This window comes from Canis lupus, chromosome 5 (assembly GCF_003254725.2).
Source record: "Canis lupus dingo isolate Sandy chromosome 5, ASM325472v2, whole genome shotgun sequence".
NCBI classification, from domain to species: domain Eukaryota; kingdom Metazoa; phylum Chordata; class Mammalia; order Carnivora; family Canidae; genus Canis; species Canis lupus.
The window spans coordinates 10,072,901-10,100,068 of record NC_064247.1 but is presented as its reverse complement, the minus strand read 5'-3'; the positions used below and the strand labels follow the sequence as shown (position 1 = coordinate 10,100,068).

General features: G+C 37.4%; 2 protein-coding genes across 2 annotated transcripts; both read right to left on the bottom strand.

Moving 5' to 3' along the window:
• Positions 1-2,497: 2,497 nt before the first annotated feature.
• Positions 2,498-3,430, bottom strand: LOC112671139 (olfactory receptor 147-like). The gene has a single exon (XM_025465125.3). The coding sequence runs from the start codon at positions 3,428-3,430 to the stop codon at positions 2,498-2,500; it is 933 nt and encodes a 310-aa protein (XP_025320910.3).
• Positions 3,431-22,169: 18,739 nt separating this feature from the next.
• On the bottom strand, positions 22,170-23,723 carry LOC112671138 (olfactory receptor 145-like). The gene is made up of 2 exons (XM_035717120.2): positions 23,710-23,723; positions 22,170-23,103 (listed from the first exon to the last, which is right to left on the bottom strand). Exons 1-2 carry the CDS (start codon positions 23,721-23,723, stop codon positions 22,170-22,172), a joined length of 948 nt encoding a protein of 315 aa, XP_035573013.2.
• Between the last annotated feature and the right edge of the window lie 3,445 nt (positions 23,724-27,168).

Sequence of the window (27,168 nt, the reverse complement as noted above, 5' to 3'; positions counted from 1 at the left end):
TTCCATACTTCAAATTATATTGCAAAGCTGCAGTGATCAAGACAGTATGGTATGGGCACAAGAACAGACACATAGATCATGGAACACAATAAAGAACACAGAAATAGACCCACAGCTATATAGTCAACTAATCTTTGACAAAGAAGGAAAGAATATTCAATGGTAAAAAAAAAAAAAAACCCAGAAAATAGTCTTTTCAAAATATGATATTGGGAAAACTAAAGAGCTACATTCAAAAGAATGAAACTGGACCATTACCATTTTTTTTACACCATAAACAAACAAAAAAAAAAGTCAAAATGGATGAAATATCTAAATGAGAGACAGGCAACCATCAAAATCCTAGAGAACAAGTAGTAATGTCTTTGACAACAGCTATAGCAACTTCTTACAAGATATGTCTCCTGAGGCAAGGGAGACAAAAGCAAAAATGAACTGTTGGGACTTCATTAAGATAAATGGCTTCTGCACAGCAAAGGAAACAATCAACACAAGTAAAAGGCAACCTTCAGAATGGGAGAAGATATTTGCAATTAACATACGATAGGGTTAGTATCCAAAATATATAAAGAACTTACCAAACTCAAAACGCATAAAAACAAATAACCCAGTTTAAAAATGGACAAAGGATGGGACGCCTGGGTGGCTCAGTGGTTGAGCATCTGCCTTCAGCTCAGGGCGTGATCCCGGGGTCCTGGGATTGAGTCCTACATTGGGCTCCCTATGAGGAGTCTGCTTCTCCCTCTGCCTATGTCTCTACCTCTCTCTGTGTGTCTCTCATGAATAAATATATAAAGTCTTTTTTTTTAAAGGAGCAAAAGACATGAATAGACATTTTTTTCAAAGAAGACAACAGATGGACAATAGACACATGAAAAGATGCTCAACATCCCTCATCATCAGGGTAATACAAATCATATCTACAGTGAGATATCACCACACACCTGTCAGAATGGATCAAATCAACAACACAGGAAACAGCAGATGTTGGAGAGTATATGGAGAAAGGGGAATTGTCTTACACTGTTGGTAGGAATGCAAACGGGTGCAGCCACTCTGGAAAACAGTATGGAATTTCCTCAAAAGGACAAAAATAGAACTAACCTATAATCCAGCAATAGTACTATTAGGTATTTACCCAAAGAATACAAAAATACTGATTCAGAGGAAGACATACAACCAATGTTTATAGCAGCATTATCAACAAGAGACAAATTATGGAAGGGCCAAAAGTCCACCAACTAAAGAAGATGTAATATATATGTAGATATAGAAGATGTAATATATATGAACAATGGAATATTACTCCGCCATAAAAAGGAATGAAATCTTGCTATTTGCAAATATGTGGATGGATCTAGATAATATTATGCTAAGCAAAATAAGTCAGAGAAAGAGAAATAACATATAATTTCACTCATAGGTGGATTTTAAGGAATAAAACAAATGAATATGGGGGTAGGGAAAGTGAGAGAGGCAAACCATAAAACAGATTCTTGATAACAGAGAAGTAACTGAAGGTTGCTGGAGTGGAGGGGATGGGAAGATGCATTAAATGGGTGATGGGGGTTAAGGAGGGAACTGGTTGTGATGAGCACTGGGTGTTCTATGTAAGTGATAAATCATGAAATTCTACACCTGAAACCAATATTACACTGTACATCAACTAGTGGAATTTAAATAAAAACTTGAAATAAAAAAAGAAGAAAGTAAAGCAAAATAGACTACATCTCTATTCTATTTAGAGAAAGTAAAGCAAAATCTGAACCAGAAAGCTAAGAACTTAGTCTAAACTTTTTCTTTAAAAGCTGTGTGAAAAAAATAAAAAATAAAAATAAAAAAAATAAAAGCTGTGTGATTTTAGGTAAATCTAACTATACTAAGTTTCACTTTCCCATCCATACAATAAATATATTTTGATGATCAGATATGTGTTGGTTTGACTATACAAAGGTAAAAAGAAAAGTCTGTGAAAAGACTCTTGGTATGTGATGTTTACATATGCAAAATGGATTAACCTTGATTGTCATTATAGAATCTTCAACCTCTGCCATTAATGGAGACATATTCTTGCCAATTGGAGGATGGAAAAATGAGAATACGAATAGAGTACCTGATACATTTTTTAATAACAAGTGGCAGATAAGAGTACCCTCAATAATGAATTGTCACCCTCCTGTAACTTAATTCAATACTTTAAAGACCATTCATCATGTTCCAGAGGAAAAAACAAGTTCGAAATGAAAACAGGAAAAGAAAAAGACAATATGTTTCTTACCTAATGCTATTACTAAGCAGAACAAAAAGATGAGGATGATATTGTGGTATTGGTGAGGAAAAGAATAGGACCTACTTTATAAAGACTAAAAATAAAATATGAGACTCACTCTCCCTTTACCGTATTAGGAAAGATAGGAAGATAGCCAATCAAAGTGCTTTATTTACACACAGAATCTCCCTGTGTGTAATAAACTACACAGAGAGAATTTCTTTCTGCTCAAAACTGTCTCCTGTTCAAAGTATTTCTCACAGCAATTTTAATGTCTTTGTTTCTCAAGCTGTAAATGAGGGGGTTCATCATGGGAACCGCATTGGTATAAAAGACAGAGGAGATTTTCCCCTCATCCATAGACCCAGCAGAAGATGGTTTAAGATACATAAATGCACCTGAACCAAAAAAGAGAGAAACTGCAATTACATGGGAACTGCAGGTGCTGAAGGCTTTGGACCTGCCCTCAGTGGAGCTGATGCTCAGGATGCTAGAGAGGATGAAACCATAAGACACAAAGATGGTGACACTAGGCACAATCACATTGATGCCCACCACAATGAAAACCACCAGCTCATTCACATACGTGCTGGTGCAGGAGAGCTGGAGCAGAGGGAGGATGTCACACAAGTAATGGTTGATGGTGTTTGCATCACAGAAGGTCAGTCTCAGCATGCATCCAGTGTGGGCCATGGCTCCTGAGAATGCCATCAAATATGAACCAAGCATAAGGAGGGAACACACATTAGGGGACATGGCAACATTATACAAAAGTGGGTTACAGATGGCCACATAGCGATCATAGGCCATGGATGTCAGCACATAAGCTTCAGAAATACCAAAAAAACAGAAAAAGAAAAGTTGGGTCATGCACCCCCTGTAGGAGATAATATTTTTCTTGGATGTGAAGTGAATCAGCATTTTGGGAGTAAACACAGATGAATAAAAGAGGTCTATGAAGGACAAATTGAAGAGGAAAAAGTACATGGGGGTATGGAGGTGTGGATTCAGCCCGATTAGAGTGACCAAGCATAAATTTCCCAGCACAGTGACCACATACATGAGTAGAAACAAGCAGAACAGGGGGAGCTGGAGATCTGGTAGGTCTGTGAGCCCCACCAGAATGAATTCAGTCACAAGAGAAGCATTTCCAGGAGCCATTCTTCTCTAAAGGGATCTGTGAGCACAAAAGAAAAAGTTACACAGAGAACAATTCAAATTTTCCCACCATATCTCCTCATAAGAGTTGGGTTTGTTCTGGGAATATCTGAGACTAGCCCAACCTGGACTCACAGAATCCCCTTTACTATTATCATGAATCTAGTGATATGAGCATTCCCTCATTAGAGACTTTATAAGCTGCATAAGCAAACACATTCAAAACGTTACCCACAGCAAGAAGGCCGGTGCTTCCATATGCCAACAGGATTGTTGTGAAAACCAAAGGTTAAGGGAGAAGATTGGACCAAGAGAGAATCGTCTTCTCTCATTTCATTTCTTTGACCACATGACCCTTCCCCTAACCAGTAAATTGGAGGCAACAACCCCAGCAAACTGGTGCTGGCTTCTAATGGGGATTAGATTTGATGTGGTGGGAATGAAGAACATTCTTTATAACTCAAACCTAAAGGACCTAGGAAAGTTTAAGCTACTGCCCTATGTCACAGAGTAAAAACCATAAATGTACAAAAGTGAGAGATCTGTCCATGGAATTGAATGATAAATTGCATCCTTTGAACCTAATAATGTCTCTGAACCTTCCCTGCACCATCACCCTCCCCTCAAACACGTCCTTCTACCAATTTCAGGTAAGTCTCAGGGCTGCAAAACCTAGAAAGAAACTGGCATATCTTAGATCCCTGGACTTCCATCACAAAAGGAAGACATGAATATAAATGGAATTCAGAAACTCACCCTCTTTAGGCAAGAACACCTTGGTCCTTCCTTACCAGAATTAGCCCTGTGGTCCTGAAACAGCAGATTTAGTCCTCAAAGGTTGGCTTGTTTTGATCGTAGGAGCACGTAGCCCACAAGTAATTCTTATGTGTCCTGGAAATCCTTCTGAACCACAGATAGTAACTTCTGACTCTGAGTCCTCTTAAGCAGCACACAGAAATAAACAGCCTTGATTATTATCATTTTTGCCACTTGGTAAATCACAGAAGACTTAAGGTGAGTGGAATGATATAATGTACTCAGTCATAAACAGGGCAGAAGCTTACTCAGTCTCTTCCACAGGGAATGGTTTCTGGTGTAATAGGGTATTGAGGGGATCTATTTACACAAAGGACCATGATGTATCTCTAATTCCTTAGGGACTCAAAATTATACTCAAGGTTTCCCTCTACTGTAGGGATTGGGCATCTCTCAAGGAGGAGACAAAAATAAATTATCATTTCCTGTTCAGCTAGACAGCAGAAGAGGAAGCTTTAGAACCTCCTAGCCACAATGAACACACTGATTCAAACGTTTTGTGTACCTATTCCCTTTGTAAGAAATCCAGATACTAATTACGGTAATCCTGCCCCCAGTTAAAACATGAATCTAGTCATATTGGAACTGCCAAGAAAATTCTATATCCCCATAGTTATCCTTGCACAGCACTTTCAAACTGGGACAAAACTCCCCAGTTCCTGGCTTCTCCCTGAGGAGGACAAGAATACACCGTGTATCCAATGCCCCAACTGTTATGAGGTCTATTCAGAAAACTGGCTTCCAGATAGTCTGTGTCAGAAAGCAGAGGAGAGATAAGACATGGCATACTTAGCTGCCCAGGGTGAGAGACAAAAGAGATGGTGGTTTGGCTGGAAGTCACCAGAAATCCTCCCACTGGCTCAGTATATAGCAAGCAATTGAAAACTCCTTTCTTACAGCTTCTCTTGGGTGAAGGGGAAAATGTACACCACATGTACAATAGCACAAATTATCTGTGAGCTGGCTGAGGAATTGGCTTCAGTGTTGCTTATTTTAGAACACAGACACAACTTAACACAATGGATGCTTGGGGGTGGGAGTGAAGGAACAACTAAGAACAAAGAAAGAGGATTAACCTGCAAAAACTTGAGAGGCCTCCAGAGTCTCTGACCAAGCATATTGGTGGTACTTTCTTGAGTCCAAGGCAAGATCATGAATATTTGGACAGATCAGTGTTTTGTCTAATGTGCAGACACCAATGCAGAGAGTCTATGAAAATGAAGGCAAGTTGAAATACTTTACAAAAAGGAATAAGAGAAATCTCCACAAATTAACACTAATAAAATGAAAAGATGTGATTTAACTGATAGATAATTCAAAATAACTGTCATAAAGATACTCATTGGAGTCAGAGAACAATACACAAACCAAGGGAAAATTTCAACACAGAGACAGAAAACTTAATATTAAACAGGTGCACATTAGTGCCTCAGTTGGCTAATTGTCTCCCTGGGATCCAGCCCCCTGTCAGCCTACCTGCTCAGCAGGAGTCTGCTTCTCCCTCTATCCCTCCTCAACACTTGTATTCTCTCTCTCTCAAAGAAATAAATAGGTTCTTTATAAAAGTATTAAGCAGAAATCATGGAGCTGAAGAATACAACAACTCAACTGGAAAATTCATCAGGGAATCAAAAGTAAACAAGATCAAACAAAAGATAGGATCACTGAATTTGGTTAAAGGACACCGAAAATTATTCAGTCAGAAAAGCAAAATGAAAGAAGAATGAAAAATAGTGGAGAAAACATGAAGGACTTATTGGATGCTACCACATGGATCAATATATGCATTTCAAAAGCCTCAGCAGGAGGGATTCATGGGTGGCGCAACGGTTTAGCGGCTGCCTTTGGCCCAGGGAGCGATCCTGGAGACCCGGAATCGAATCCCACGTCGGGCTCCCGGTGTATGGAGCCTGCTTCTCCCTCTGCCTGTGTCTCTGCCTCTCTCTCTCTCTCTCTGTGACTATCATAAATAAATAAAAATAATTTTAAAAAGCCTCAGCAGGAAAGTGAAAAAGAACCAGAAAGCATATTCAAAGAAAAAAAGGCTGAAAAATTCCCAAATCATGGCAGATTCCCAAAACTATGACCTAGAAAAATAAAATGCACAAAACTTGCAATGTGAGTATACGCATATACAAAGACCAAGGGTCAACCACTTATCCACTCTACATTTTTCGTAACTGAGCTAATCTGACTTCCACCTTCAGACTCAGGTCTATATCAGTTTCCAGAAAGGATGCTTATAGTCAGGTAAGATATAAAATGCTCTAACTCAATATTCTCAGACTTAACACAAATTTACTGGCTGCTGAATCATCTCTACCTTTGAATTATGATTGTGATCTCTGGTTCCTATTTAGCCATTATGCCTCATAATACTTCTGGTGATTGAAGGAATCTGTTCTCTATGTCTACGTACATCAATTTTTCAATATTCCCAAATTAGTATCATCATACAGTTGTCACAAATGATGCCTAAAGGAGTTCTTTAAGAAAAAAGAAAATTGTAAAAGCAACAAGACAAAAGGAGTCCCTAATTTACAAAGGAAGACAAATGGGATTAGCAGCATATCTGCCAAAAGGAACTTGACAAGCCAGAAGAAAGTGACATGATATATTGGATGTGCTGAAAGAGAAAAATTGCAGGCAAGAATATGCTATCCATCAAAGCTATTATTCAGAATAGAAGAAGAGATAATGTATTTCCAAGAAAAATGAAAACCAAAGGAATTCATGACCACTAAACCATGCCTGCAAGAAATATTAAAGGAGACTCTTTGGGAAAGAAAGAATAAAAGTGACAAAGACTGGAAAGGAACAGAGAAAATCTCCAGAAACAACACAAAACAGGTAATAAAATTCATATCTATCAATAATGACTCAGAATGTAAATGGAATGAATGTTCCAATCAAAACACATAGGGTAACAGAATAGATTAAAAAACATCTATATACTGCCTACAAAAGACTCATTTTAGATCTAAAGATACCTGCAGAATTGAAAGTGAGGAGATGGAGAAATATTTACCATGCAAATTGATGTCAAAAGAAGGGCAGAAAAACAATATTTATATTAGACAAATTAGATTTTAAACCAAGGATTGTAACAAGAGATGAAGATGGGTACTATCTCATAATAAAGGGGACTATTCAACAAGAAGATCTAATTGTTAAGACTTATACCCTCAACATGGGATCACACCATGCATATTTTCCTATCACAACACTGTGAAACTTGAAATCAATCACAAGAAAAAATTTGGGAAGACTGTAAATACATAGAGGTTAAACTGCTGCAACTAAAGCATGAATAGATCATCAAGGAAATTAAAGAAGAAATTTAAAAAAAAACATAAAATAATGATAATGAAAACAGAGTGGTCCAAAACATTCGGGATGCAGCAAAAGCAGTCAGAAAAGGAAAGTACAGCAATACAGGCCTACTTAAAGAAGCAAGGAAAAAAAAAAAAAAAAGAAGCACGAAAAACCTCAAATAATCAACCTAACTTTACACTTTAAAAAGCTAAAACAAAACAAAACAAAACAAAAACAAAAAAATAAAAAAAGAAACAAGTGGAGCCAGCAGAAGAGGGAAATAATAAAGATTAAATAGAAGTAAGTGATATAGAAACTAAAAATTAATAGAACAGATCAATGAAACCAGTATGTGGTTCATTGAAAAAATTAATAAAAGTGACTTATCAAAAAGAAAAGAGGACTCAAACAAATAGAATCACAAATGAGAGAGGAAAAATAACAACCAACACCACAGAAATACAAATGATTATAAGAGATTGTAAAAACCTATATGCCAACAGACTGGACAATCTGGAAGAAAGGGATAAATTCTTAAACACACGTAAACTAACAAATCTGAAACAGGAAAAAATAGAAAGTGTGAACAGACCAATAACCAGCAAAGAAATTGAATCGGTAATCAAATATCTCCAAACAAAAGTCTAGGGGTAGATGGCCCCACAGGCCAATTCCACCAAACATCTAAAGAAAAGTCAATATCTATTCTTCTCAAGCTATTCCAAAAAGAGAAATAGAAGAAAAACTTCCAAATTTATTCTGTAAGGTCAGCATTACCCTGATACCAAAATCAGACAAAGACCCCACTAAACTACAGGCCAATATTCTGATGAACATGGATGCAAAAATTCTCAATAAAATACTTGCAACGTGAATCCAACACTACATTATAAGAATCATTCACCGCAATCAAGTGGGATTTATTACTGCACTGCAAGGTGGTTCAATATTAACGAATTAATTGACATGATACACCACATTAATAAATGAAAGGATAAGAACAGTATGATCTTCTCAATAGATGCAGAAAAAAGCATTTGACAGAGAACAATGTTGATTCATGATAAAAACCCTCAACCAATTAGGAGTAGAGAGAGCATTCCTCAGTATAGTAAAAGCCAAATATGAAAAACCCACAGATAATATAATCTTCAACAGAGGAAAATCTCTGCTTTCCTCAGGAGCGAGAAACAATTCAGGAACAAGAAAGGGATGTCCAGTCTCACCAATAATATTTAACATAGTACTGGAAGTCCTAGGATCAGCAATCGGACAACAAAAAGGAATAAAAGGCATCCAAATCTTCAAGGAAGTTGTCATTCACTATTTGCACATGAAATGATACTCTATATAGGAAACTGAAAAGATCCCACCAAAAAATGGCTAGAACTGATACACAAATTCAGTTAAACTTGTAGGATATACAAGCAATATAGAGAAATCTGTTGCATTTCTGTACAACAATAATGAAGCAGCAGAAGAGAAATCAAGGAATTGATCCCACTTACAATTGCACCAAACCATAAGATACCAAGGAATAAACCTAACCAAAGAAGGATGCCTGGGTGGCTCAGTGATTGAGCATCTGCCTTCAGTTCAGGGCATGATCCTGAGATTCAGGATCAAGTCCCACATCGGGCTCCTCCCAGAGAGCCTGCTTCTCCCTCTGCCTATATGTCTCTGTCTCACTCTGTCTCTCTCGGTGTCTCTCATGAGTAAATGAATAAAAATCTTTTTAAAAAAACTAACAAGGAAAAAAATAAAAATAAAAAAACTAACAAGGAGATAAAGATCTACACTATGAAAATTATAGAATACTTGTGAAAGAAATTCAAAACAACACAAAGAAATGTAAAGACATTTCATGCTTATGTATGGGAAGAAGTATGGTTAAAATATCTATACTGCCCAAAACAATCTACACATTTAATACAATCCCTACCAAATTCCAACAACAGTTTTTACAGAATTAGAATAAACAATCCTAAAACCTGTGTGGAACCACAAAATAACCAAAATGGCCAAAGCAATCTTGAAAAAGAATCCCAAAGCTAGAGGGATCACAGTTCTAGCCTTCAACTCACATTACAAAGCTATAGTGATCAAGACAGTATGGTACTGGCACAAAAGCAGGCACATAGATCAATGAAAGAGAATACAAAATCCAGAAATGGACCCACAACTATATGGTCAACTAATCTTCAACAAAGCAGGAAAGGATACCCAGTGGAAAAAAAAAACACTCTCTTCAATAAATTATGTTGGGAAAACTGGACGGTGACATGCAGTAGAATGAAACTAGACCACTTTCTTACGTCATACACAAAAATAAATTCCAATTTGTTGAAAGACCTAAATGTGAGGCAGGAAACCATTTAAATCCTAGAGAAGAACATAGGCAGTAACCTCCTTGACATTGGTTGTAGCAGGCTTTTACAAGATGTTTCTCCTGCAGCAAAGGGAAATAAAAGCAAAAATAAACTATTGCAACTTCATCAAAAATAAAACACTTTCACTTGGAGAAAGAAACAACATTAAAAGGCAACATTCAGAATGGGGGTAGGTATTTGTAAGTGACATGATAAATGTGTGGGAAATATCAGAAAAGGAGACAGAACATAGACTCCTAACTCTGGGAAACAAACTAGGGGTGGTGGAAGGGGAGGAGGGCAAGGGTGGGGGTGAATGGGTGACGGGCACTGAGGGGGGGAACTTGACGGGATGAGCACTGGGTGTTATTCTGTATGTTGGCAAATTGAACACCAATAAAAAATAAATTTATTATAAAAAAGGTTTAGTATCCAGAATATATAAAGAACTTATCAAACTCAACATCCAAAATATAAATAATGCACTTAAAGAATCGGCAGAAGGCATGAATAGACATTACTCCAAAAAACATACAAGTGTCCAACAGACACATGAGAAGATACTCAACATCACTCATCGTCAGGGAAATACAAATCAAAACTACAAGGAGTTATCAGCTCACCCCAGTCACAATGACTAAAATTCACATATCAGGAAACAACATATATTGGAGGAAGGGGAACCTCTTATACTACTGATGGGAATGCAAAGTTGTGCAACCACTCTGGAAAACATTATGGAAGTTCCACAAAAAGTTAAAAATAGAACAACCCTAGGATCCAGAAATTGCACTACTAGTTATTTACCTGAAGGACACAAAAATACTTATTCATGGGATATATACACCCCAATGTTTGTAGCAGCATTATTAACAACAGACAAATCATGAACACATCTGAGCATCAGTTTCACCTTCTATGAAATGACGACTAAGTTCCCTCTCTTCCTTATCTCACATTACTTCCCTTTGGAATATATAAATTGACAGGCATGACAGGCAGAAAACACTAAAACATGTTAAGAGCAATCATAACACCCTGTCAGAGAAAGACTTTCAATAGCCTCTTCCTTTGATGCCACCAGCCATCCTACTTACTGAGGAAGAAGAGAGTCTCTTTCACACGGAGTATGATTTTCCTGTTTAAGATACGTACGTTGTACACAAAGCCCTGCATATGAACCAACTGCTTCACCTTGTGGACAGCTGATAATACAGTGAAATGTTGCAATGCACAAGAGAAAAGCCAACTATGCCAGACTCAGGGGAAATACCATGTCTGTCCCCAAACAGGGACATTGACTCAACAAAATCAATTTTAAGAAGTAATTTTGACCACATAAGGTTTCTTTTAGAATTTATCTATTCTATTGCTTTAAGAAAATCTACATTTATGTATTTCTCTAACTATGCCTTACTTATATTTGTGACATACACCCCAAAGCTGGGTATTCAGAGGGACAAAATGCTGTGTGTGCATACAAGTAATGTGCACGTGAGTGCGTGAGTACACAGGTGTGTGCATGTGTATGTGTGTTTCTATGAACAAGCAAATGATAAAAACAATAACTATTTCCTACATTTACCTGCTCAGCTCTTCCTCTCAGGAACTGGAACCAGGGTCCATCTACCTGAAAGTGGGTTGCATACCACGCAACCAATGTTAGGAAGTGATCTCATAAAATATGACTTGAACACTGAGTGTAGGCATGTGTGAGTGTGTGTGTTTGTGAATGAGAGATAGTTTAAAGAGGCAGTGTAAGGAGTGAACAATGAGGTTCAATACATTCAAGAGTTCAGCAATTAAAAAGACATGAAACTCAGAATCCCTTGTACTTCTGCTTTTCAAGACACCTTAACTTCAGTGTACCTTGATGATGTTCATTCTCATTCATGCTCACCTGGTCTGAGCAACAATAGCAGCTGCTTACAGAATATTTACATTAAACAAATTCAGAAAATAATAAACTTTGCTTCTGGTCCTGAACAAGGAGGATCATTTTCTGCTATTGCCAAGAAAGTCCAAGCTTTTATAATGATTCAGGACAACTCTGTCCTAGGACATAGGTGCAGACAAATCCCATGACTTACCTACTTTATTGCTAACTGTGACAATTTCAGTAAACTCTTCCGTTTTTCCTAATTTGTTTTATGGCCATTCACATAGCACAGAAATGCAAAAACCATAAGGGATAACTATGTTGTGCACGTAACACACCAGACTTGGTTCTCCTCCTTTTGAAAGAAGTCCAAAACATGCATACTGAGTAAGTAATTAACCAGGAAGCTGTCAGGTAAGTTGTTTTTACAAAAACTTCTCAAACTTCAACTTTAATAAACTGTCTTTAGAAGTTTTATACCAATTTTAATGAACTTTTCCCCCAAATAACATGAAAAAATGGAATTTAGTTCAAAAGGTAGTTTTTATCCTTTCTGCAATAAAAAATTATCATTTTTAAAGTCTTTTTCTGAATTTGAAGAAGATTACATTTGTATTTTGAGGCTTCTCAAATGAAAGATTAGTTTGACACATACTTTTACCTACCTCAAATAGTGATAAAATCAATAACAAATGGATGCATCTTTGTAATGTCTCTAATGAATCCTGAATACCAGCATCACTATTTATATCTTGACATACTTTTTTAAATAATAAAAACAATTTCATTAAAACAGGCAGTAAGTAAAAGAAAACAAACAAACAAAAATGCAACCAAATCCAACTATTTTATATAAATGGAAGTTGTTAATTGAAAATCCAGCATGTTGGGGCGCCTGGGTGGCTTAGCAGTTGCCTTCGGCCCAGGGTGTGATCCTGGAGTCCCAGGATCGAGTCCCACATCAGGGTGTCTGTATGGAGCCTGCTTCTCTCTCTGCCTATGTCTCTGCCTCTCTTCCTCTGTGTGTCTCTCATGAATAAATAGATAAGTAAAATCTTTTTTAAAAAATCAAACATGTTGATATGGAGGTTAGGGGATATGGTGTGAGAGAGCATTTAAAACCATGTCACTGAAGAAAAACAAAAAAATATAAGAACATATTATGAGCAACTTTATGGCACAAATTAGGCAATCTGGAAGAAATGGATGCATTCCTGGAAACTTATAAACTACCAAAACTGAAACAGGAAGAAATAGAAAGCCTGAACAGACCCATAACCAGCAAAGAAATTGAAGCAGTAATCAGAAAACTCCCAAAAAACAAGAGTCCAGGGCCAGATGGCTTCCTGGGGGGAATTTTACCAAATATATTTTTTAAGATTTTATTTATTTATTCATGAGAGAGAGAGAGAGAGAGAGAGAGGCAGAGACACAGGCAGAGGGAGAAGCAGGCTCCATGCAGGGAGCCTGATGTGGGACTTGATCCCAGGACTCCAGGATCATGCCCTGGGCTGAAGGCAGGCTCCAAACTGCTGAGCCACCCAGGGATCCCTCTACCAAACATTTAAAGAAAGATTAATACCTATACTTCTGAAGCTGGTTCAAAAGATAGAAATGGAAGGAAAACTTTCAAACTCATTCTATGAGGCCAGCATTACCTTGATCCCAACCAGACAATGACTCCAACAAAAAGAATTACACACCAATATCCCTGATGAACATGGATGCAAAAATTCTCATCAAGATACTAGCCAATAGGATCATTACATTAAAAGGATTATTCATCATGACCAAATGGAATTTATTCCTGGGCTGCAATGGTGGATCAACATCTACAAATCAATCAATATGATACACTACATTAATAAAAATAAGGACAAGAACCATAGGATCCTCAATATATACAGAAAAAGCATTTGACAAAATGCAGCATCCTTTCTTGATTAAAACTCTTCACAGGGATGCTTGAGTGGCTCAGTGGTTAAGCATCTGCCTTTGGCTCAGGTAGTGATCCCAGGGTCCTGGGATCAAGTCCCTTATTGGGCTCCCTATGGAAAGCCTGCTTCTTCCTCTGCCTATGTCCCTGCTTCTCTCTGTGTGTCTCTCATGAATAAATAAATAAATAAAAGCTTTAAAAAAACCTTCATAGTGTAGGGATGGAGGAAACATACCTCAATATCATAAAAGCCATCTATGAAAACCCCACAGCAAATATCATTCTCAATAGGGAAAAACTGAGAACTTTTCCCCTAACATCAGGAACATGACAGGGATGCCCACTCTCACCACTGTTGTTCAACATAATACTAGAAGGTCTAGTCTCAGCAATCAGACAACAAAAAGAAATAAAAAGCATCCAAATTGGCAAAGAAAAAGTCAAACTCTCATTCTCCGCAGATGACATGATACTGTATGTGGAGAACTCAAAAGACACCTTAAAACTGCTAGAACTCATACAGCAATGTGGCAGGATACAAAATCAATGCACAAAATCAGCTCCATTTCCATACATTAACAATAAGACTGAAGTAAGAGAAATTAAAGAGTCAATCTCATTTACAATTGTACCAAAAACCTTAAGATACCTAGGAGTAAACCTAACCAAATAGGTAAAGGATCTGTACTCCAAAAACTACACAACACTACTTATGAAAGACACTGAGGAAGACAAAAATGACTAGAAAAGATGAATGGATAAAGAAGATGTGGTATATGTATACAATGGAATATTGCTCAGCCATTAGAAACGACAAATACCCACTATTTGCTTCAATGTGGAGGGACCTGGAGGGTATTATGCTGAGTGAAATAAGTCAGTTGGAAAAGGACAAACATTATATGGTCTCATTCATTTGGAGAATATAAAAATTAGTGAAAGGGAATAAAGGGAAAGGAGAGAAAATGAGTGAAAACATCAGTGAGGGTGACAAAACATGAGAGACACCTAACTCTGGGAAATGAGCAAGGGGTGGTGGAAGAGGAAGTGGGCAGGGGGTTGAGATGACTGGGTGATGGGCAATGAGGGGGGCACTTGGCAGGAGGAGCACTGGGTGTTATGCTATATGTTGGCAAATTGAACTCCAATAAAAAAAATTTAAAAAAAGAAAATATTCCATGCTCATGGACTGGAAGAACAAATATTGTTAAAATGTCTATGCTACCCAGAGCAACCTACACATTCAATGCAATCTCTATCAAAATGCCATGGATTTTCCTCACAGAGTTGGAATAAATAATCTGATGATTTGTGTGGAATCAGAAAAGACCTCAAATAGCCAGAGGGATGTTGAAAAAGAAAACCAAAGCTGGTTGCATCACAATGCCTGACTTCAAGCTCTATTACAAAACTGTAATCATCAAGACAGCATAGTATGGCACAAAAACAGGCACACAGGTCAATGGACCAGAATACAGAATACAGAAATGGACCATCAACTCTAGGGTCAACTACTCTTTGACAAAGCAGGAAAGAATATGCAATGGAAAAAAAGTCTCTTCAATAAATGGTGTTGTAAAAATGGGACAGCCACATGCAGAAGAATGGCACTGGACCATATTCTTACATTATACACAAAAATAGACTCAAAACGGTTGAAAATCCTAAATGTGAGACAGAAATTTATCAACATCCTAGAGGAGAACACAGGCAGGAACCTCTTTGACCTCACATACAGCAACATATTCCTGGACATGTTTCCAAAGGCAAGGGAAACAATAGAAAAAAATGAAAAATTAGGGCTTAATCAAGATAAAAACATTTGCAGAGCAAAGGAAATAGTCAACAAAACAAAAATCTGGTGACAGAATGGGAGAAGATATTTGCAAATGTGTTATCAGATAAGGGGCTAGTGTCCAAGATCTATAAAGAACTTATCAAACTCAACACCCAAAGAGCAAAGAATCTAATCAATAAGTGGGCAGAAGACATGAACAGACATTTCTCCAAAGAAGACATACAAACGGCCAACATAAAAAAATGCTCTACATCACTGGATATCAGGGAAATACAAATCAAAACCACAATGAGGGGATCCCTGGGTGGCGCAGCGGTTTGGCGCCTGCCTTTGGCCCAGGGCGCGATCCTGGAGACCCGGAATCGAATCCCACATCGGACTCCCGGTGCATGGAGCCTGCTTCTCCCTCTGCCTGTGTCTCTGCCTCTCTCTCTCTCTCTCACTGTGTGCCTATCATAAATAAATTAAAAAAATAATTATTTAAAAAAAAAAACACAATGAGTTACCACTTTACACCAGTTAGAATGGGTAAAATTAAGAAGACAGGAAACAACAAATGCTGGCGTGGATGCTTAGAAAGAGGAACCCACTTACACTGGTACAGCCACCTTGGAAAACTGTGGAGGATCCTCAAGAAGTTAAAAATAGAGCTACCCTTATGTCTCAGCAATTGCACTATGAGGGATTTACCCCACAGATACAAATGTAGTGATCCAAAGAGGCACCTGCACCCCAATGTTCATAGCAGCAATCTCCACGATAACCAAGCTCTTGAATGAGCCCAGATGTCCTCCAGCAAATGAATGGATAAAGAAGATGTGGTCTATATACAATAGAATTTTACTGAGCCATCAGAAAGGATGAATACCCACCATTTACATCAATGTGGTTGGAGTTGGAGGGTATAATGCTGAGTTAAGTAAGTCAGTTGGAGAAAGAAAATTATCATATGGTTTCACTTATATATGGAATTTAAGAAATAGTGAAAGAGACCATAAAGGGAAAGAGGGGAAACTGAATGGGGAAAAACCACGAGAAACTCTTAACTCTGGGAAAGAAGCAGGGTTGCTGAGGGGAAGGGTGGGGGGGGAATGGAGTAACTGGGTGACAGGCATTAAGGAGGGCACATGATGTGATGAGCCCTGGATGTTATACTATATGTTGGTAAATTGAATTTAATTTTAAAAAGAAAGAAAAAAATCTTCTCCATGACAATGGAGTTCCCATCTATCACTACCCAGCCCAGTTACTGTCATATGGCATTTATTTATTTATTTATTTATTTATCTATCTATCTTCATAATTTATACTTTTAATAATTCAGACGTATTTCTCTAATTTAGTTTAATTTAGGTATCACTATGTATTTTTATATTTTGATTTTTAAAATATTTTAAATTTGAATTCTTTTAATTAACATATAAAGTATTATTAGTTTCAGAGGTAGAGGTCAGTAATTCATCAGTCTTATATAATACCAAGTGCTCATTACATCACATGCCGTCCTTCATATTCATCATCCAGTTATCACAACCCTCCACTCCTCTCCTCTCTAGCAAACCTCAGTTTGTTTCCTATGAGTAAGAGTCTCTTGTGATTTGTCTCCCTCTCTGATTTTGTCTCATTTTATTTTTTCCTCTCTTCCCCTATGATCCTTTCTTTTGTTTCTCAAATTCCACATAAAGGAGATCATAAATTGTCTTTCTTTGATTGAATTATTTCACTTAGCATAATACCCTCTAGTTCCATCCATGTCATTGCAAATGGCAAGATTTCCCTTTTTATGGTTAAGTAGTATTCCATTATATATATGCACATCTTCTTTATCCATTTATCTGTCGATAGACATCTGGGCTCTTCCCATAGTTTGGCTATTGTGGCCATTGCTGGTATAAACATTGGGGTGCAGGATCTCCTTTGAATCACTGCATTGCTATCTTTGGGGTAAATACTCAGTAGTGACCACTTTGTTCTTGTCAACAATATCTTGTTCTGATGTGATTAATTTGAATCTTCAATCTTTTATTCTTAGTCCATCTAGCTAAAGTTTGTCAGTTTTGTTGATATTTCCAAAGAACCAACTTTGGGCTTTATTGATTTTCTCTATCGTTTTTTTATTCTCTATTTTATGTACTGCTGTAGTTTTATTTCCTGCTCTAGTTTTATTTCCTTCTTTTGCTAGATTTGTGTTTAGTTTCCTCTTATTTTCCTACGTTACAACTGCATAAGTTGTAAAATAGGTAATGTCATCGATTTGAGATATTTCTTGTTTTTTTTAAAGCCTGGGTGGCTCAGTGGTTTAGCATCTGCCTTTGGCTCAGGGTGTGATCCCAGTCCAGGAATCAAGTCCCACATCAGGCTCCCTGAGTGGAGCCTGCTTCCCTCTCTGCCTATGTCTCTGCCCCTCTCTCTCTCTCTCTCTCTCTCATGAATAAATAAATCCTTAATAAAAAATAAAAATGTATTCAGTTGAAAGAAAGAAAGAGAAAGAGAGAGAGAGCCATAAAAGGGGCAGAGGGAGAAGGAGAAGAGACTCCCAACTGAACAGAGACTCCCAACTCTACTGTGTTTTCCTCTTTGCTCCATTGTTTTGTTTTGTTTTGTTTTAAGGTAGTACTGCTTAATTTCCAAAAATTTATGTATTTTCTCATTTTCCTTCTGTTGTTGATTTCTAACCTTATTCTGTTGTGGTTGAAAGCAATACCTTGGGCAGCCCAGGTGGCTCAGCGGTTTGGCCCCGCCTTCAGCCCAGGGCCTGATCCTGGAGACCTGGGATTGAGTCCCACGTTGGGCTCCCTGCATAGAGCCTGCTTCCCCCTCTGCCTGTGTCTCTGCCTCTTTCTATGTCTCTCATGAATAAATAAATAAAATCTTTTTTAAAAAAGAAAGCAATACCGTCTATGATATTTCTCTTTCCGAATCTACAAAGATTCAATTTGTAGCTTAACATACGATTTATTATGGAAAATACCCATGTACATTTGAGGATATGGATAGTCTGCTTTTATTAGGTAGATGTTTTTATATGTCTGATAAATATAGTTCATTGTGTTATTCAAGTCCTATATTTCTTTCCTTATGTCTGGTTGTTCTATTATTAAGGATGGGAGATATGGTGGGGGGAGCTAAAATGACAGCATAGTGGGAGGACCCTGTGCTGGTCTTATCCCTGAGCACAACTAGATAACTATCAAATCATTCTGAATACTCACAAAATTGACCTGAGTACTGACAAGATAAACTTCACAACTAGAGGGAGAGAAGAGGCCATATTGAGGAAGGACTAAAAGTGACAAAGATTAGAAAAAAAATAAAGAAAATATCTAGAAACTATAAGTCAAGTAATAAAAGGGCACCAAATTCATATCTATCAATAATTACTCAGAAAGTAAATGTACTAAATGCTCCACTCAAAAACTTAGGGTGTCAGACGGATAAGAACACATTCATTCATGATAAAAACCCTCAACTAATTATGGGTAGAGGGAACATACCTCAACATAGTAAAAGCCATATATGAAAAGCCCAGGTAATATCATCCTCAGTGTGGGTAAAGTGGAGCTTTTCCTTCATACTCAGGAACAAAGCAAGGATGCCCACTCTCACCATGAATATTTAACACAGTACTGCAAGGCTGAGCCTCAGCAATCAGACAACAAAAATAAATGAAAGGCATTCAGATCTTCAAGGAAGAAGTCATTCTTTTACTATTTGCAGAGCAGCATAGTACTCTACATAGAAAACCCAAAGATCTACAAAAAAACATTGCTAAAATTGATACATGAATTAAACTCCTAGGGTACAAAATCAATGTAAAGAAATCTGTTATATTTCTATATGCCAATAATGAAGCAGAATTAAGAGAAATCAAGGAATCTGTACCATTTACAATTGTACCATAAATAATAAAATACCTAAATCACACAAAGAAGTAAAAGATCTGCACTCTGAAAACTGAGACACCAATGAAAGAATTTAAAGATGACACAAAAAAAATGGAAAGACATTTCATGCTTCTGGATTGGAAGAATAAATATTGTTAAACTGTCCATTCTACCCAGAGCATTTTACACGTTTAATGCAGTTCCTATGAAAATACCACCAGCATTTTACACACAGCTAAAACAAACAATCCTAATATTTGGATGGAACCCCAAAGATCCTGAATAGCCTAAGCAATCTTGATAAAGAAAAGTGCAATGCATCACAATTCTGTTCTTTACGTTAAATTACAAAGCTGTAGTGATCAGGACAATAGAGTACAGACACAAAACAGACATGTAAATGAAAGACATAGAACTGAACACCCTGAAATGCACCCACAATTATATGGTCAACTAATCTTTAACAAAGCAGGAGATAATATCCAATGGGAAAAAAAAAGACAATCTCTTCAACAGATTATATTGGGGAAAAGAGGACAGCAACATACAAAAGAATTAAACTGGACCATTTTCTTACACCACACACAAAAATAATTCAAAATGTAAGAAAGATCTATATGTGAGACAGGAAACCATCAAAATCCTAGAAGAGAACACAAACAGTAACCTCTTTGACATTTGCTGTAACAACTTCTTACTAGATATGTCTCCAGAGACAAGAGATACAAAGCAAAAATGAACTATTGAGACTTCATCAGGATAACAAGTGTCTGCACAGTGAAGGAAACAACCAACAAGTAAAAGGCAACCTTCAGAATGGGAGAAGATATTTGCAAATGATAAAGGGTTAGTACACAAAATATATACAGAAATTATCAAAATCAACACCCAAAAACAAATAAACCAGTTACAAAATGAACAGAAGCCATGAATATACATTTTTTCAAAGAACACATACAGATGGCCAACAGACACATGACAAGATGCTGAACATCACACATCATCAGGGAAATACAAATCAAAAGTACAAGGAGCTATCACCTCACATCTGTCAGAATGAATAAAATCAACAACATAGGAAACAGCAGATGTTGGTGAGTATGTGGAGATGATCAGGGGAACCCTCTTACACTGTTGGAGAGAATGCAAACTGGTGCAGCCACTCTAGAAAACAGTATGGAGATTCCTCAAAAGGATAAATATAGAACTAACCTACATCTTACCAATTACACTACAAGGTATTACTGAAAGGATACAGAAATACTAATTAGAGGTATACATGCTCCCCGATGTTTAGAACAGCATTATCAACAATAGCCAAATTACAGAAAGAGCCCAAATATCCATCAAGTGATGAAATTATAAAGGATATGTGGTGTGTGTGTGTATTTTTTTATTAGCCATAAAAAAGAATGAAATCTTGCCCCTTTCAAAGACATGAGTGAACTAAAGAGTATTATGCTAAGTGACATAAATCAGTCAGTAAAAAACAAATACCATTTGCCTTCACTCCTATGTGGAATTTAAGAAACAAAACAAACGAACAAAGGAGGAAAAAAAGAGAGGAAAACCACAGAACAGATTCCTAACTAAAGAAAACAAACAGGATGCTGACGGGTAGGTGTGTAGAGGAATAGGTTAAATGGGAGATGGCAATTAGAGAAGGAACAGGTTGTGATGAGCACTGGGTGTTGTATGTAAGTGATAAATCATAAAATTCTACACCAAAAACTAAGGTTTCACCATATGTTAACTAATTGGAATTTAAATAAAAACTCAAAACAAGAGAAATGAAGTAGAGCAAAATAGACTACAAAGAGTAGTGGATGTGAAATCAGAATGCTAAGAATTTAGTATAAACTCTTAGTTTATAAAGCTGTGTGACTTTAGATAAATCTTACTACTCTTAGCTTCACTTCCCAGCCATACAATAAAAATATTTTGATGTAGGTTAGTTCTACATTTATCCTTTTGAGGAATCTCCATACTGTTTTCTAGAGTAGCTGCACCAGTTTGCATTCTCTCCAACAGTGTAAGAGGGTTCCCCTTGTCATCTCCACAACTCACCAACATCTGCTGTTTCCTATGTTGTTGATTTTATTCATTCTGACAAGTGTGAGGTGATAGCCCCTTGTACGTTTGATTTGTATTTCCCTGATGATGTGTGATTGGTTTAGCTGTACAAAGGTAAAAAGGAAAAGTCTGCCTAAAAAATCTCTTGATATGTGATGTCTGCATAAGCAAAATGGATTAACGTTGATTGTCATTATGGAACCTTCAACCTCTGCCATTCAAAGGAGTCGTATTCTTCCCAATAATAGGATGGAAAAATGGAAATACAGAGTATCAGATATATATTCTAATACCAAGTGGCAGAAAGAACAACCAATAATATAATGTTACCCTCCTGTTACCTAATGTAATACATTCAAGATCACTTACCATGTTCCAGAAGAAAAACAAATTCAAAATACAAATGGGAAAAAGGGAGACAACATGTTTCTTATTTAATGCTATTAGTAAGCAGGAAAAAAAGGGGGAGAAGATATCGTGGTATTGGTGAGGAAAAGAAGACCTATTTCATAAAGACTAAAAATATTGTATGACTCACTCTCCATTTACCATATCAGGAAAAATGCTAAGAAGATTGCCACTAAAAGCATTTTATTTAAACACACAGAATCTCCATATATATTATATATGTAAACAACTACAAAAAACTGCAAAGATAAACACTGTCTCTGATCAAAACACTCTCTTACTCAGAGTTTTTCTCACAGCAAGTTTAATGTCTTTGTTTCTCAAGCTGTAAATGAAAGGGTTCATCATGGGAACCACATTGGTATAAAAGACAGAGGAGATTTTCCCCTCATCCATAGACCCAGCAGAAGATGGTTTAAGATACATAAATGCACCTGAACCAAAGAAGAGAGTAACTGCAATTATGTGGGCAGTACAGGTGCTGAAGGCTTTGGACCTGCCTTCAGTGGAGCTGATGCGCAGGATGCTGGAGAGGATGAAGCCATAAGAGACAAAGATGGTGACAGTGGGCACAATCACATTGATGCCCTCCACAATCAAAACCACCAGCTCATTCACATACGTGCTGGTGCAGGAGAGCTGGAGCAGAGGGAGGATGTCACACAAATAGTGGTTGATGGTGTTTGCATCACAAAAGGTCAGTCTCAGCATGCATCCAGTGTGGGCCATGGCACCTGAGAATGCCATCAAATATGAACCAAGCATAAGGAGGGAACACACATTAGGGGACATGACAACATTATACAAAAGTGGGTTACAGATGGCCACATAGCGATCATAGGCCATGGATGTCAGCACATAAGCTTCAGAAATACCAAAAAAACAGAAAAAGAAAAGTTGGGTCATGCACCCCCTGTAGGAGATAATATTTTTCTTGGATGTGAAGTGAATCAGCATTTTGGGAGTAAACACAGATGAATAAAAGAGGTCTATGAAGGACAAATTGAAGAGGAAAAAGTACATGGGGGTATGGAGGTGTGGATTCAGCCCGATTAGAGTGACCAAGCATAAATTTCCCAGCACAGTGACCACATACATGAGTAGAAACAAGCAGAACAGGGGGAGCTGGAGATCTGGTAGGTCTGTGAGCCCCACCAGAATGAATTCAGTCACAAGAGAAGCATTTCCAGGAGCCATTCTTCTCTAAAGGGATCTGTGAGCACAAAAGAAAAAGTTACACAGAGAACAATTCAAATTTTCCCACCATATCTCCTCATAAGAGTTGGGTTTGTTCTGGGAATATCTGAGACTAGCCCAACCTGGACTCACAGAATCCCCTTTACTATTATCATGAATCTAGTGATATGAGCATTCCCTCATTAGAGACTTTATAAGCTGCATAAGCAAACACATTCAAAACGTTACCCACAGCAAGAAGGCCGGTGCTTCCATATGCCAACAGGATTGTTGTGAAAACCAAAGGTTAAGGGAGAAGATTGGACCAAGAGAGAATCGTCTTCTCTCATTTCATTTCTTTGACCACATGACCCTTCCCCTAACCAGTAAATTGGAGGCAACAACCCCAGCAAACTGGTGCTGGCTTCTAATGGGGATTAGATTTGATGTGGTGGGAATGAATAACATTCTTTCTAATTCAAAACTCAAGGACCAGAGTCTAAGAGTGCTTAAGTTCCTGCCCCATGTCACAAGAGTTAAAACCATAAATGTACAAGAGTGAGAGATCTATCTGTCCATGGAACTGAATGATAAATTGCATCCTTTGAACCTAATAATGTCTCTGAACCTTTCCTGCACCATCACCCTCCCCTCAAACACGTCCTTCTACTAATTTCAGGTAAGTCTCAGGGCTGCAAAACCTAGAGAGAAACTGGCATATCTTAGATCCCTGGACTTCCATCACAAAAGGAAGACATGAATATAAATGGAATTCAGAAACTCACCCTCTTTAGGCAAGAACACCTTGGTTCTTCCTTACCAGAATTGACCCTGTGGTCCTGAAACGGCAGATTTAGTCCTCAAAGGTTGGCTTGTTTTGATCATAGGAGCACTTACCCCACAAGTGATTCTGATGTGTCCTGGAAATCCTTCTGAACCACAGATAGTAACTTCTGACTCTGAGTCCTCTTAAGCAGCACACAGAAATAAACAGCCTTGATTATTATCATTTTTGCCACTTGGTAAATCACAGAATTCTTAAGGTGAGTGGAACGATATAATGTACTCAGTCGTAAACAGGGCAAAAGCTTACTCAGTCTCTCCCACAGGGAATGGTTTCTGGTGTAATAGGGTATTGAGGGGATGTATTTACACAAAGGACCACTATATATCTCTAATTCCTTAGAGACTTAAAATTTTATCCGAGGCTCCCTTCACTATAGGGATTGGACATCCCCCAAGAGGAGCCAAAAATAAATTCCAACTTCCAGGTCAAAAATATGGCAGAAGAAACCCTAGAACCTCCCGGCCTCCATGAACACTCTAATTCAAAATGTTTCACATACATATTCCTATTTTTAAAAAAATCCAGACAATAGTTAAGGTAGTCTGTTCCCAGTTAAACTACGAATCTAGTCACTTTAATACTGTTACAGAAATTCCAGATGTCCCCTTGTTTTAACACTTATCTTTGCACAGGACCTTCAAATTAGGAAAACTTCTCAGTTCCTGGCTTCTTCCTGGGGAGGATAAGAAGTACACCATATGTCCAATGCTCCAAGTTTTATTAGGTGTGTTAAGAAGACTGGATTCAAGATAGTCTGTGTCAGCAAGTAGAGGGGATACATGACATGGCATACTTTAGCTGCCCAGAGAGAGAGACATAAGAGATGGTGGTTTGGGTGCCCAGAGTTCCATCACCTGTTTCAGCATAGAGCAAACAATTGAAAACCCCTTTCTTACAGCTTCTCTAGGGAGAGGGGGAAATGTGCACTATGTGTCTAGTAACTCAATTTATCTGTGGCTTCCTGAGGAATTGGCTTCAGTGTTGTTCTTTTAGAATACAGACACAACCTGGCACACAATGGATGGGGGTGGGGCCTTGAGAGGAAGCAGGGGGAGGGCTACAACTAAGAACAAAGAGACTTGAGAGATCTTCAGTCTCTGACTGAGTTTGTTGGTGGTGCCTTCTCTAGTCCAAGGCCAGTCCATGAATATTAGGACAGATGTGTGTTTTGTCTACTGTGCAGATACCAATGTAGAGAGTCAATGAAAATGAAGGCAAGTTGAAATACTTTCCAGAAAGGACTAAGAGAAATCTCCACAAAGTGACACTAATGAAATGAAAAGATATGACTTGCCTGACAGAGAATCCAAAACAACTGTCATAAAGATGCTCATTGGAGTCAGAGAGCAATACAGAAAGCAAGAGAAAACTTCAATACAGAGCCAGAAAACTTAAAATTATTCATCAGAAATCATAGAGTTGAAGAATGCAATTTCTGAACTAAAAAATTCAACAGAGGTATTCAACGTCCCTGTAAATTATTCATTCAGAAGGGCAAACTGAAATAAGAAAGAAAGAAAATAGTGAAGAAAGCATAAAGCACTTATTGGATGCTACCAAGTATATCAATAAATACATTTCAGAAATCCCAGCAGGAGAAGAGAGTGAGAAAGAACCAAAAGCATATTCAAGGGGAAAAAAGACTGAAGATTTCACAAAGCTTGTCAACTTCTCAATACTGTGTCCTATTTATAGAAAGATAAAACCCAGAAAAATTGCATAATGAGTATATATGAATACATAGACCAAGGGTCAACTACTTACCACTCTCCAGTTTGCTTAACTGAGCTAGCGTTACTTCCAACTTCAAACTCAGGTCTATTTCTATTTTGAAAGATGTTGCTCATCCAGGCAGATGAGATATAAAATGCTCTAATCCTATATTCAGAGACTCCACATAAATTTACAGACTGCTAAATCACCTCTAAACTTGAATTATGATTGTGATATCTGGTTCTGATTCAATCATTATACTTTTTAATACCTCCGGTGATTGAAGCAGTCTTTTCTTTATCCCTAAATATATCCACTTTTCTATATTCTCAAATTATCACTACAGAGCTGTCAAAATAATGCCTGAAGAAGGTCTTTAAGAAGAGACCTTATCAAAATAAATTCTGAAAGCAGCAACACAAAAGAAACCCCTAGCTTACAAAGGAACACACATAAAGCTAGCTACATATATCTCAAAAGAAACTTAGATAGCCAGTAGCGAGTGGCATGATATATTTTCCATGCTGACTGGGGAACATTGCAGGCAAGAAGACTCTATATAGCACTGCTATCATTCAGAATAGAAGGAGAGTAAAGTCTCCCAGGCAAACAAAACCTAAAGGTAGTTCATGACCATAAGTCAGCCCTGCAAGAAATATTATACAGAAATCTGACTGGGAAAGTAAGACCAACAGTGACAAAGACTAGAAAGGAACAGAGAAAACCTCCAGAAACAATGACAAATAAGTAATAAAACAGCACAAAATTCATATCCATCAAGAATTACTCTGAATAAAAATGGCTAAATGCTCTAATAAAAAGACATAAAGGGTCAGAATGGATAAAAGAAAAGCAATACCTATTCTTTTGCAACCTCATTTTAGAGATTCATTTTAGACCTAAAGACACCTGCATATTGAAAGTGGGAGGATGGAAAATATTTACCTTGTAACTGGATGTCAAAAGAAAGCCATAGAATCAATACTTACATCAGACAAACAAGATTTTAAACCAAAAACTGTACCAAGAAATGAAGAAAGGTACTTATATCATAATAAAAGGGATTATCCAACAATGCTCTTACAATTAAAAGATTTATACCCCCAACATGGGAGTATACAAATATATCAAACAATTAATAACAAATGTATAGGAACTCATTGATGATAATACAATAATAGTAGGGGACGTTAACACCCTAATTACATCAATGGACAGATCATCTAAGAAAATCAACAAGGAAACAATGGCTTTGAAAAACATACTAAACCAGATAGACCTAACTTATGTATTCAGAACATTTCACCCTAAAGCAGCAGAATACATAGTCTTTTCAAGGGCACATGGGACATTCTCCAGAATAGAAAACATACTAGATAAAAAATCAGACCTCAACAAGTACAAAAAGATTGAGATCACAGTATGCATATTTTCTGACCACAATATTATGTAACCTGAAATCAACAACAAGGAAAAAATTTGGAAAGACCACAAATACATGGAGGTCAAGCAACATACTATGAAACA

Excerpts from the sequence above, each read along its gene's own strand:
- LOC112671139 (XM_025465125.3), bottom strand. The coding sequence starts at position 3,430 with ATGGCTCCTGGAAATGCTTCTCTTGTGACTGAATTCATTCTGGTGGGG.